The sequence below is a fragment of the Carassius gibelio genome, chromosome A1 (genome assembly GCF_023724105.1).
Source record: "Carassius gibelio isolate Cgi1373 ecotype wild population from Czech Republic chromosome A1, carGib1.2-hapl.c, whole genome shotgun sequence".
NCBI classification, from domain to species: Eukaryota; Metazoa; Chordata; class Actinopteri; order Cypriniformes; family Cyprinidae; genus Carassius; species Carassius gibelio.
This window is the reverse complement of record NC_068371.1, coordinates 33,457,521-33,471,430: the sequence shown is the minus strand read 5'-3', so window position 1 is coordinate 33,471,430 and position 13,910 is coordinate 33,457,521. Positions and strand designations below refer to the sequence as shown.

The following is a 13,910-nucleotide window of genomic DNA, read 5'->3' as shown; positions in this document are numbered from 1 at the left end:
AAAAAAAAACGTTGTCCCCATAATTGTGGTGAGTCCACCATCATGGAGATCAGTGTTTGCTTTAGTTGGGCTCTTGACCCTTTTAATAATTCAAAGTAATTTGCTTTTAAACACTTGCGGTTGTGTTACGTAGTAAACATTAACACATTGCTGAATTAAAAGCTTGAAGTAGAAAATTTAATTGCCCTTTTTTCATCTAAAACATTTTAATTAACTTCATGAAGGTGTCTCTCTTTGGTTTGTTAAATTATGTTCAGCAATTACTGAACTACAAAAAAAGTCCTATTAAACAAATATTATTGTAATGCTTAAATATTGGGGGGGAAAAAAAATTGTACAGGCTCGGAATTTTAGACATGAACACTTATCATATGATCCTCAACAGTGGTTACAATAATTATTCATGCTACAGTGCATGATGGGAGTTTTTACTATGGTGTTACCCAGCATGCACTTCAGCTTGAAGCGTTTTGTTGATTGTCACCATTGTTGAGATTCATATGCTGGGTCATGATGTCTGTGCGTCTTATTAGAAAAAGATTTCAAAAATTTATATTTATTACATACATTAGGAAATGTATTCATTATAGTGATTAAACCAACGGTTCCACAAGGTAGGTTATTTAAAAACTGAACATTTGTTAATAATAAATGCATTAAATTGTTTTGGAAATAAACAGGCTGATGCCTAATAATTACTTCATCATGTAAAACTAGCTAGTAACGGTTTTCTGCACAGCACTGATTGCACTGCTTTATAACAGCACATGTACTTTTACAGAGAAATATCTAACATAAGAAACCAAAGGTCAAGAGCCCAACTGAAGCAAACACTGATCTCCATGATGGTGGCATAATTTTAACCAATAAAACATCAGCATCTGATCCTCTGTAACGCACAATAATAGCAGGTATTAATCACTAATGCACAATCATCATTTAATTAGTCTCTTAATTATCTCATTGACTTTAACTCTTTGAGGACTTGGGATTTGAGTTGAGACTAGTTTGTGACTTGGAAGGAATGACTTGGTTCCTCCTCTGGTGAAATCAGCTGCTGAGTTCATGGTTGGAGCAAAAATGTGGCAGGACTTTTACTTTCTGACCCCTGGACTCTCCACCTCTGGATGCGAAATCTTCTGAGCCCTACGAAACCAAGTGAAAAGACTTATCAGCAACTGATAACGATGTTAAAAAATCATTTCAATCCTAAGCCAAGTGAGATTGTACAGAGATTTAAATTTGATTCAAGAACGAAGAAGCCGACAGAGACTGTGACAGAGTATGTAGCTGAGTTGCGTTGTTTAGCACAAGATTGTAATTACGGAGCAACTTTAGATCAAATGCTGAGGGATCGTCTTGTTTGTGGCATAGATGATGATCGGATTCAGAGACTGCTGCTTTCAGAAGCAAATCTGACATTTGAGACTGCTTTTAAAATTGCAGTAGCTACTGAAGCCGCAAGCAAAAATGTGCTCGATTTACAAAATAAATCTGGGGTACAGGCATGTAACAGCATCATGTTTAAAGAAAGAAAACCGGATCACTGGAAAAGAGGATAATCTGGTAAACAAAAAGAAAGTAGAGAGTGTCATAGATGCTGCGGAAAAAACCACCAAGCTAACGAATGTAGATTTAAGAAGGATAAATGTTATGTGTGCAGGAAAATTGGACATATCGCCAGAGCCTGTCGCAACAAAAGCCAACAGAGTGGACACGCGACAACGGAAAAAGGGGGAAAAGGTGAGCGTCCGTATCGGGCATTCAATGTAAGTGAAAATAATGAGAGTGATGAATCTGAAGAAACATTCACTTTGGCATGTGTAAAAACTGATGCATTGAAGAAAGTGAAACCCATCAATGCGGAGTTGCATGTTAATGGCAGACTGGTAAACTTTGAGATTGATACAGGGTGTAGTGTCAGTCTTATGAATGAGGGAATGTACAAGGATATCTGGAAACATTCAGAAGCTCCCAAACTGAGACGTACAAAAATCAAGCTGAGAACTTATACAGGAGAGCAAGTAGAGATAGTGGGTGTGGCTGATGTACAAGTAAAATACCAGCAGCAGGAAAAGAAAATGCCACTTGTCATAGTGAAAGGAACAGGACCATGCTTACTAGGCAGAGCCTGGCTTGAAGAAATTCAATTACCATGGAGTGAGATAAAGCTGATACAGTCAGAGGTGATGACATTACAACAGGTGTTATCCAAGCATGAGGAAGTATTCAAAGAGGAGCTTGGGACATTAAGGGGTACTGTTGCTACTCTTCACGTGCCGACTGATGCCACACCACGGTTTTTTAGACCTAGATCTGTGCCTTATGCCCTGCAAACAAGGGTGGAGGAAGAGATTAATCGACTGCTACGGGACAAGATCATATCACCTGTTAAGTATTCAGAGTGGGCAGCTCCTGTTGTTCCTATCTTGAAATCAGATGGCAGTATAAGATTATGCGGTGACTACAAACTCACAGTCAATAGAGTGTCAACATTGGAACAGTATCCAATACCTAGGGTGGAAGATCTTTTTGCTCTATTGGATGGAGGAAAGCAGTTCATAAAATTGGACATGAGTCATGCATACCAACAAATTATCATGGATGAAAGCTCCAAGAAATACTTGACAGTGAATACACAGAAAGGGTTATTCACATATAATCGTTTACCCTTTGGAGTGGCTTCAGCTCCTGCTATCTTTCAGAGAACAATGGAGGGATTGTTGCAAGGTATTCCTGGATTAGTTGTTTATCTGGATGATATATTGGTGACAGGCGTAAACCAAGAAAGTCACTTGAAGACACTGGATGAAGTGCTGTCGAGACTGGAAGAAGCTGGTTTGCGACTGAAAAGAGTAAAATGTGTGTTCCTGGCAGATGAGGTGGAATATTTAGGCCACAGAGTAGATGCACAGGGTCTACATCCTTTGGGAAGTAAAGTGAAAGCCATTGAAGAAGCACCAGAACCAAGGAATGTCACAGAGCTTAAAGCATACCTGGGACTGCTTAACTATTATAACAAGTTCCTGCCAAATCTGGCAACGCTGCTGGCCCCCCTACATCTGCTGCTGAGAAAAGATGTTCAGTGGATGTGGAAAAAGCAACAGCAAGAAGCTTTTATAAAATCTAAAGCTCTACTAAAATCAGCAGAGGTGCTAGCTCATTATTCATCAGATTCAGAACTAACTTTGGCTTGTGATGCTTCACCCTACGGGGTTGGTGCAGTGCTCTCGCAGCGTATAAAAGGAGAAAGGGTGGAGAAACCTCTTGGGTTCATGTCCCGGACATTAACGCCAGCGGAGAAACGTTATTCACAACTGGACAAAGAAGGCTTGGCTGTGATTTTTGGCATCCATAGATTCCACAAGTATTTGTATGGTCGTGCATTTACAATTTGCACTGATCATAAGCCTTTGATCCATTTGTTTAATGAAACAAAAGCAGTTCCTCAAATGGGTTCACCCAGAGTGCTAAGGTGGGCTGTGATGTTACAAGCATATCAGTATAACATTGTTTACAATCCAGGAAAGTACCACCAAAATGCTGATGCGCTGAGTAGACTTCCAGTGCCAGGTGAGGGAGAACCTGATGACACTAATGATCAAGTGCTGATGATGGATTTAATGGACGGTTCGCCTGTGAGTGCAGCACAGGTTCGGAAGTGGACATCACACGACATAACACTCTCAATGGTACATGAGTACCTCTTAAAGGGTTGGCCTGAGAAAGTAGAGCCACATGTGTTACCGTACCATCACAGGAGAGATGCTCTCAGTGTAAAAGATGGATGTGTGACTTGGGGAGCGAGAATCGTCATACCATCGCAAGGTAGAGGGGCTGTATTGAAACAGTTACATCAGACTCATTCCGGCATGTCCAGAATGAAAGGATTGGCCCGATCATACATGTGGTGGCCTGGAATGGACCAGGATGTAGAGAGAGTGGTTCAGAAATGTGAGGTGTGTCAAAGTTTCAGAAAGGCACCTGCTCAAGCTCCTTTGCACCCGTGGGAGTGGCCAGGCTCACCCTGGGAAAGACTTCATGTAGACTACGCAGGCCCCTTTTTACGAAGAATGTTCCTAATTCTGGTAGATTCTCATTCTAAGTGGATGGAAGTTTATCCTGTGATGCAGGCCACTTCCCAAATTACAATTGATAAATTGAGAATCTGTTTCAGTACACATGGATTACCTAAAATGTTAGTATCAAACAATGGAACATGTTTTACCAGTAATGAGTTTGAAACTTTCATGGAGAGAAATGGTATTCAACATGTAACTTCAGCTCCGTATCATCCTTCTTTAGGTAATATGTAAAAAAAATAACATAAATTTGGAATTAGAATTAGTATATCAAATAATAACATATTAGGATACAATTCGAATTTTATTTTATATTACGAGTATCTGGCCCTTACAGTGTCTGCCGAGAAAAATTCTGGCATTTGACAAATATAGTTGATGACCCCTGATCCACACACACACACACACACACGCGCGCACACACACACACACACACACACAGTCAGATCATCTACAGACACACACACACAGACACACACAGACAGATCATCTACACACACGTTTGGTGATTCTGCTTATTAACATCAGTTGTCTTCAATAATGGTCAATCATAACTCAATTACCTTCTTAATTATCTCATTAACTTCAACTCTGCTTCAGTGTTACTTTTAACTCTGCTTCAGTGTTTATATGTGTCCACACTCAGTGTTAAATTAACACTGGGGATGTTGCTGTGTATGTGGAAATCAAATCCTTTAAAATTAGCTTAATGAAATAAAAGAGTCCTGAATGAGAGCATGATGGAATAAAACAGATGAATTTAATTCTCTGTCAGCTGCTGAAGATCTTTTAAATTATTGATTAAGAGTCCCAAAATTATATTAACATTTACTATTTATTTGACTATTAATCATCATCTATGAACTTACAGATCTGTGGAAATTAGTTTATTATGTCTGTGAGTGACTGCATTCATGTTTAAAGTATAGGTTTTGCATTAGTGCACAGAAATTAACTGAGCAAAATACACATAATTACACACAATAAACGTGTTTAAAATCATGGGTTGTAATGAGACACTGATGAGATGTGTGTCCCTTACTGCAGATTCACTATTCACTATAAAAGACTAAAAATAGCACTTTCAGAAAGTATTTCATAATGACCTATTCTAGATCATGACAAAAACATTAATAATTCTGATAACCTGACTCTGAACGGGACTCTAATGTAATGTGTTTGCTGTTTTCTCATGATGTGTTTTTATAGGAAAGTCCTGCTTGAATCTTCACTGAAAGTTTGATGGTTTGATGAAACAGGTTACAGCAACACAGCTGTCGAAAAGATCAACCCACTTTCACAAGAAATCTCTCTCTCTTACTGTTTAAAGAAGTCAGAAATATCCTCTGAACATGTTTCCTGTCAGAAACTGGGATGAACTTGTAATCTTTTTACATTTATTTGTGGATCATAATCTGTTTATTTGGAATTATACTGAAAAAAAGATAAACATACTTTCCATGGCAAGAAAAATAATAATTATTTCTTTCAATTATTATTGTTTTTCTCACTTATTTAATTTATTTATTTTATTTAAAGCAAAAACTAACAATGTTTTTTTTTTCAGAAAACAAGATTTAAAGGACCCGTTCTTCGTGATCCCATGTTTTAAACTTTAGTTAGTGTGTAATGTTGTTGTTAGAGTATAAATAATATCTGTAAAATTCTAAAGCTCAAAGTTCAATGCCAAGCGAGATATTATTTTATTTAACAGAATTCGCCTACAAAAAACGACCCGTTCCTGCAGTAATGACGTCACTAAAACAGTTTTTTACTAACCTCCACCCACATGAATTCACAAACGGGGGGCGTGGTCTTGTTGCGCTCCGACATCCAGCTGCATTTGTGTTTGCCATGTCATCGAAACGCTGTTATTTTCATCTCGGAGTCCAATCATCTTTGTTTGGGCTTCCCAGGGACGCTGTACTTGGAGATCAATGGTTACAATTTATGTTTAACTCTGTTCCCGTAAATTATAATCCACATGTAAAACTATGTGCAGCACATTTTGCTGAGGACAGCTTCCTCAATCTCAATCAGTTTAATGCTGGATTTGCACAAAGATTATTCTTGAAAGATGGAGCAGTTCCCTCTTTGTCTGGAGAAGGCGTTGTTTATGGACCACAACTGGTAAGTGTATTTTATTATTTAAGTTGGTGCGTTTAACAGTTTCTGTAACTTATTACACAAAGGGCAACGCTGTTTAGCTTTGTTAACTTGATGTTAGGGCTGTGCAAAAAAACGAATGCGCATCTCATGCGCATCTCATCAGTAAAAATGCTCCTGTGATTATAAGTACATCTCCAGCACATGTATCTGCCCACTTGCTTCTCAAAACTACTCCAAAACTAGTCCAATCGCGTTACCAGGAGGGCCGCGCGCGGTCAGCTGCTGTCGAATCACAACACAGGAACCGCTGGCCCAATCTGAACTCGTTACGTATTTCTGAAGGAGGGACTTTATAGAACAAGGAAGTCATCAGCCCGTTTTTATGACAGTGGAAACAGCGTTATACAGAGAGGTGAATTGTGTGAAAAATACTGTGTTTTTTTACACGCGAAACATGAACACATGTTATAAAAACGTGAATAACGGGACCTTTAAAATGTACAATTATTTTGCTTCTCAAGTAGATTGATCTTGATTCAGGAAAGTTTAGATATTTGTTCTAGAAAACAAGACAAAATTCCTAAGAAAAAGATTTTTTGCAGTGAAGTAAACGGAGCACGTCTGAAGTTCTGTGTTTGTGATTCAGAACAAATTCAAGCAGCAGTAAATCTCCAGACTGTGTGCATGTGCTTCTGTTTTACTGTACGCTACACAGCACTGCATCATATTTAGACTGTATTTCACTGTATTCCTGCCATAAGATAAAATAAAGCTGGTTTACTTCACATCGGATCATTAAAAGTGTCACGTGTTCAGTGCATGGATTTCTGTGATGAATGAATCAAGGTGAAACATCGATCAAGGTGTTTCAGAACGGCAGAATTCACACAAATCTCTGCATTAATTGAAGAAATGAACAGATAAATGAGTAAATGAGAAGAAGGAGCAGGTTTGTTGTGGATCTGAAGCCGTGTCTCTGACATTGTTGAGCAGCGCTCGAGCACTAGACTACTGATGAACTTTTCCTGAAACACACAGAAGAATCTTCTCCAGCAGCGTGTTCACGAGAGAGAAGCTCTTCATTCCTCTCCTTCACAATCATAAAGATCATCAGTGGTGTCCTGCACATCATTGTTTTGAGCTGACTGTGAGATCTGATGCTCTAGAGCTGGATTTGTGTTTATTATAGTCTTCAGATCCTGATCTGATATATAGACCCTCTTTTATTTCTGTGTTTGGACACTAATGTTGTGAATCAGAGCTTGTTCTGTAGTCCTTCACAGAAATGCGTCACATCTGAGTTTGTAAAAGTAATTTTCACAAAAGACTGACATGTAAATGGATATTTAACACAGATCTCATTAAATGACAAACTCTTAGCTTGTTTTGTGTGAATAATTCATGTCCGTGTGTGAGCTGCTGAAATGTACGTTTTAATCTTTTATTTGTGACATTAATGTGGTCACAATGCTGACAGAGTAAATCTGTGTTAGAAAACTAGACCTATATCACTCATAATATTCCCATTCACACTCATCCACCTTTCCTATGGTTTGATTTATTTTATGTCATAATGCAGAGCTCTTAAAATGTATAATAATGTAAAATAGTGTCTAGTGCTGTACAGTAAAGAGTAAGCAGACGTCAAGCTATGTCTTCACTGTAATAGTTCACTGTAACAGCAGTCAAACAGCTGCAACATTCAGCATTTATGATCAATAATTACTGCAGATTAAATGTTATTATAGTTATTAATATTAGCAGTAGTTGATATCATGATTGTGTCTTGATTGAGAGTGAAATGTGTGAATGTCAGCTTTACTGATCAATGTGTGGAGCGTCTCTTTGCTGCAGCTGCTGCTGATTTAATGAACCAGTTTCTCATGTGACGGGGTTGTTTTTACCTTTTACTCTAATATCTACTGGATTAAAAACACATGTTGGGACTCCTTTAAGATTCTGGCCTGTTCTTCATGAGAAAATCTCTCATTCAGGAACATTTATTTTAAAGGAGTCAGATTCATTATTAAATATGATCCTTTAGTTGATGATGAAACACTCACAGAGCTTTTCTGCACTTGATCACAGCTGGTATCAGTCTTCTTCTCCCCTCAGCTGATGTGTTGTATTTCATGGTGTTCAGTTCATCCAGTGTCTCCTCTGACATCTGAAGCATGTAGGAGATTGTTGAGCAGTGAGCAGCAGTGAGTTTCTTCTCTGAGTGTTTGTCTGATTTCACAAACTCCTGAATCTCTCTGAACAGAGTCTGATCTTTCACTTCCAGCAGACAGAGGAACAGATTGATCGACTGATCAGCTGAGAGATCATCATCATCTGTGATCCTCTGTTTAATGTACCGTGTGGTTCTGCTGATGGTCTTTGAGCTGTTCTCTGTGTGTGTCAGTAGATCCTGTAAGAGTCTCTGATTGGACTCCAGTGAGACGCCCAGCAGGAACCGCAGGAACAGATCCAGACCTCCATTCTTACTCTCAAGAGCTTTATATACTGCTGATGTTAGTAGACCATACAGAGAGTATTTATCAGAGTATATCTCAGACATAATATATTCAATAGAGTTAAATCTGTAAGATCTGAATTCATCCAGTGTTTTCTTGTTCTTTGTTAAACAGCAGTAAAGCAGATAGAAAGCAGCGAGAAACTCCTGAACGCTCAGATGAATGAAGCTGTAGACTTTCCTCTGATGAATCACAGATTCCTGCTTAAAGATCTCAGTGCAAATCCCAGAATACACTGAGGCGTCAGTGACGTCTATGCTGCTCTCAATCAGGTCCTCCTCATAGAACATCACATTGCCCTTCATCAGCTGTTTGAAAGCCACTTCAGCAAGTTTCACAATCACTTCTCTGTTGGACGGCAGGAGTTTCTCTGGATCTCTCTCTTCATACTTCTGCTTCCTCATGTTGATCTGAATCAGCAGGAAGTGGATGTACATTTCAGTCAGAGTTTGAGGGATTTCTGCACTCAGATCTTCTTCCAGGAGCTTCTGAAGCACAGTGGATGAGATCCAGCAGAAGACGGGGATGTGGCACATGATGTGGAGGCTTCTTGCTCTTCTGATGTGTGAGATGATTCTGCTGGCTTGATGCTCATCACTGATTCTCTTCCTGAAATATTCCTCCTTCTGAGGCTCAGTGAATCCCTGAATTTCTGTCAGACGGTGGATGTATTTGGAGGGGATCTGATTGGCTGCTGCTGGTCTGGAGGTGATCCAGATGAGAGCAGAGGGAAGCAGCTCTCCTTTCATCAGCTTTGACATCAACACAGCCACTGATGAAGTCTCAGTCACATCACAAACTTTCTGAGCGTCTGAAAACATCAGTGTGATTCTGCTTTCATCCAGACCATCAAAGATGAACACAACTTTACACTCCTCATAAATCTGTGAGTCCAGATCTTGAAGTTCAGGATGAAAGTCCAGCAGAAGTCTGTGAAGACTGTACTGATGATCTGGGATCAAGTTCAGCTCTCGAAATGGAAGCACAAACATGAAATCTACATCCTGATTGGCTTTTCCCTCGGCCCAGTCCAGAATGAACTTCTGCACAGAGACGGTTTTTCCGATTCCAGCGATGCCTTTAGTAAGAACAGTCTTGATCTGCTCTTTCTCCTCACATCCTGCTTCAGCGGAGGCTTTAAAGATGTCATTGCAGTAGATTGGAGTGTCTTGTGAGTGTTGTGTTCTGGCTGTTTTCTCCATCTGTAAAACCTCATGTTCTTCATTCACTCCTTCTCTCTCTCCCTCTATGATGTAGAGCTGTGTGTAGATGCTGTTCAGGAGGCTTTCATTCTCCTGGAGTTTCAGTCCCTCAAATAATCTCTCATACTTGTTCTTCATGCTGGTTTTGTGCTGCTCTTTGACTCTCTGTAGTTCATCATTCACTGCTTGAGGAGGATCCTGGGCTCGTATCTGATCGTCTCTGATTGGTAACAAACATAAAAACATCTTTGTGAATAAAACATGGAAGGAACAGCAACACATTTAAGAGAGAAGTGTCAGTTTAATATACTCCTGTTATATACAGCATATTTACATCAAAGTACAACACATTTTCTAGAATATAGGCTACATTTCATCAACTTTATATTTACTACGCTATTAGTTTTTGCTGTGGTTCCAAAACTGAAATTGAGAATTGCAAAATGTAATTGGTATCTAACATGTTGGTGTCAAATAATTTTATTTATTAGTATAAAAGATAGCCTAGATCAAAAACAATAATAAGAGCAACTATTTTATGTTTGTGTGACAGGGCCAGTAATAATCTGAACAAGTGGCCCGACCGGGCGAGAAGAAACAATCCTTAGCATTGATCTCTGACAAATAAAGTGATTCTAGTTTACTCTGAGTGCTCCACGCTCCTTATGTGTGAAAATAATACAGAAAATAATGAGAACAGCAGACAGCAGAAGAGAAAGAGCTTTAATAATGTCTCACAGCACCATACCAAGCTGATGGAGTCTCACCTGGGGTCAGAGGTCACTGGTTCAGCACTGGGGTCAGAGGTCACTGGTTCAGCACTGAGGTAAGGAGGATTTCCCATGGATGCATCACTCTTCAGAGACACACCGCTGTGATCTGGAGATGAAGATCTCTCACTGATCTCCATGATGAAGAACTGATTTGAGATCTGTCAATGAAGAAATAAAACAAATAACACTTTGACCACATCACTGGATGATCAGTAAAAGTAATCCATCAATACACGATCCTCTATGAACATCAAGTCACTCTAAAATGACGACAGCAGCAGAACTGTACAAATACTGGACATCCACACACCACAGCATTATCAGACAACACTACACCTCCATAACAATGTGCATCAATCAATACTCCTCAAATAATAAAGCAACCTGTCACTTGTAAATAAAGTCTGTCTGTCATTCCATCTCCCTTTACTCGTATTAAAAAAATAAACATAGCCAAATAACTTGTTGTGCTTGGTGCTAGCTGTTAGCCAGTCACAGATGCAATCTTTGAAATGGTGCACTGTTGTTAGCTAATTCAGGTTAAGTAGTTTATCCTTCAGTTATTCCTCTTTTGTTTGTAAAAGAGCGTCTTGAAAAAGGCAGATCAACAACAAGATCTGGTGTAGATCACCGGTGAAAGCGGCTTGGAAATTCACAACTAAACGCTGGGCGCAGTGTTGCCAGATTGGGCTACTTTAACACTGTTACTGCGGGTTGTTTTTCATGTCTGCTGGTTGAAGCAATCTCAGTGACGTGACATTTAGCCCCTGGAATGTGAATTTTACCAGGAGAAAAAAAAAATTGTATTTTACCCCTGGAATGCAATTTTTAACTGGGGACACCTCAAAACACGATTGGGAGAAGCACTGGAGACGTCACTGGTCCCAGAGGGCGTGATGTCATGGAATGTCAAAATCTGATTGGCTGATGATTCTGTAACTAATGCTCTTTACAAATCAGATTTGACGTCTTTGAAAAAGAGGGAAGCACTATCTGTAGAGCAGGCCCTGTTTTTATCAGGGGGGTAGAGTTTCATATTTTATTGAAGCATTGGCTAGCGGACCCCCACCTGAAGTTAGCATCCCATTGACTCCCATTCATTTTGGCATCACTTTGACAGCGAATAACTTTACATCTGAGGGGTTTAAAGACTCCATTTGTCCATTCATTATTTCCATACACATGAATATTACGCTCCTTCTCTGCTGTAAAGTACATCATTCTTACAGAATCTGCAAGACTAAACCCTGTCTAGTGTCTGACTGCTTCAATTAGAGCAGAACTAGAGTCTGAACACACCACACGTCCTTCAATCCTGCCTCGCTTATCCATCTTAATGCATCATTACTGATATTAACTCCTCTGAAAATACTGATAACTTGTTTAAAATCCTACCTTTCTGGATATTAATAACATTTTATCTAAAAGAGTTTCTGCTGCAGCTCCATATACTATGCTTCTAGTCCATTATTGATCTGATTAATGTTCTGTAAATAGTGTTCAATACCAGTCTATCTGCCCCCAGTCTTTCCCAGACACACATCTCATTATATTCAACATTTCTCTTCCATCTTCTCAATATGCCCTTTCCATGTGACTCTGCTGTCGAACCAGATTACAACAAATCTTATTCTGGATCCTGTTCTAGCTTGTGATTATACAACTTTAATCTGATTTCCTCATCCATTCTTTTATTAGTGAAAAATGTCCATTGAGTATTTAACCACCACTTAAATGACCAACTTCTTGTAATGCTTTTCTTCTCTGTACGAGCTCCATCATCTGCAAACAAACATCTGCAAATATTTGTATCCACCTAAACACATCATTTATCATAATAATAAAAAGCAATGGTCTTATAACACGCCCCTGAGGAATGCCATTCTCTATCATACGCTTTTTCACAGTCAAAGAACAATCTCTTTATTAAACCATGTTCCTCGTCCCCCTAAATCCACTCTGATCTGGTGATAGCTTCTTACAAATAACACAGTAATATTTCTGTAATCTTCTTTTCTATTATTTTATATCCATGGGAAGTAAGTGAAAGTGACATGACATTCAACCAAGTACGGTGACCCATACTCAGAATTCGTGCTCTGCATTTAACCCATCCGAAGTGCACACACACAGAGCAGTGAACACACACACACACACACACACACACACACACACACACACGCGCACACACACACACACACACACACACACACACACACACACATGTCTGGTCAGCTATCCTTGTGGGGACTCTCCATAGGCGTAATGGTTTTTATACTGTACAGACCGTATTTTCTATTGCCCTACACCAACCCTACCCCTAAACCTAACCCTCACAGGAAACTTTCTGCATTTTTAGATTTTCAAGAAACTTCATTCTGTGTAATTTATTAGCTTGTTTACCCATGGGGACCTCAATTTAGGTCCCCATGAGTCTGTGTGTATTCAGGTTTAAGTCCCCACCAGAATAGAAAAACAAGTACACACACACACACACACACACACACAGACTGGCATATAGTACTTATGAGGACAGTTGGCATTTATCATGGTTTACAAGGACAAGCCTTTCCCAACATCAGGGTATCAATTCAGTTATGCAAAATGATCAATTTATTGATTAATAAGATACATCTGACTTTATATTTAGCATATAATGTACATCATCAAGAAGACTTGCCACAGAAATTTCACAGGTTTATAAGGTCAAAATACAATCATGGTTTAAGGGGACATCATGGGTTATGAGGTCTATAATACACACATTTAACCACTTGCTGGTCTACGAGGACATAAATGATCAAGTTTATACTGAATGAATATTAATAATACATTTAATGTTGAAATAGTTTTTAACATTTTAAAGTGATATTCTAATTAAATTGTAAATGTCATCTTTATGAGATCTTTTTAATTTTTCCTGCCATCATGTGATTTTTCTAAATCTATGCAACAGATCCAATACAAGATCCAAATCCAAAAACACATCAGACAACATATTTATTGTCTTTATTTCAAGGAATATCTAAAATCTTATATACAGTAGTATGTTTCGCTAATTGCTTACTTGCAAATAATTTCATTTCATTTATTTTTACTTTTCTGTGTGAAACATGGAAATGAGAGAGGTGGTCCTTACAAAGCTCCAGCGGATCTTTACTGACTAAGCAACTGGAATTGGGAGTTGCTATGGAATGAGGCAAATCATTGGAGAGTTATTATAACTCT

At 38.9% G+C, this 13,910-nt stretch overlaps 2 protein-coding genes across 6 annotated transcripts in view; both read right to left on the bottom strand.

Moving 5' to 3' along the window:
- Positions 1–13,910, bottom strand: part of LOC128020811 (NACHT, LRR and PYD domains-containing protein 3) — a 638,518-nt gene that overhangs the window by 379,624 nt on the left and 244,984 nt on the right. The gene's annotated exons all lie outside the window — the stretch shown is intronic.
- Positions 1–13,910, bottom strand: part of LOC128020587 (NACHT, LRR and PYD domains-containing protein 12) — a 137,751-nt gene that overhangs the window by 6,957 nt on the left and 116,884 nt on the right. Inside the window, exon 5 of one of the 3 annotated variants that reach the window (XM_052607374.1) lies at positions 8,255–10,129. The exons of the other annotated variants lie outside the window; for them this stretch is intronic. Coding sequence (XP_052463334.1) covers positions 8,255–10,129 — 1,875 coding nt within the window. The remainder of the gene's footprint in view (positions 1–8,254; positions 10,130–13,910) is intronic. 3 annotated transcript variants of the gene reach the window in all.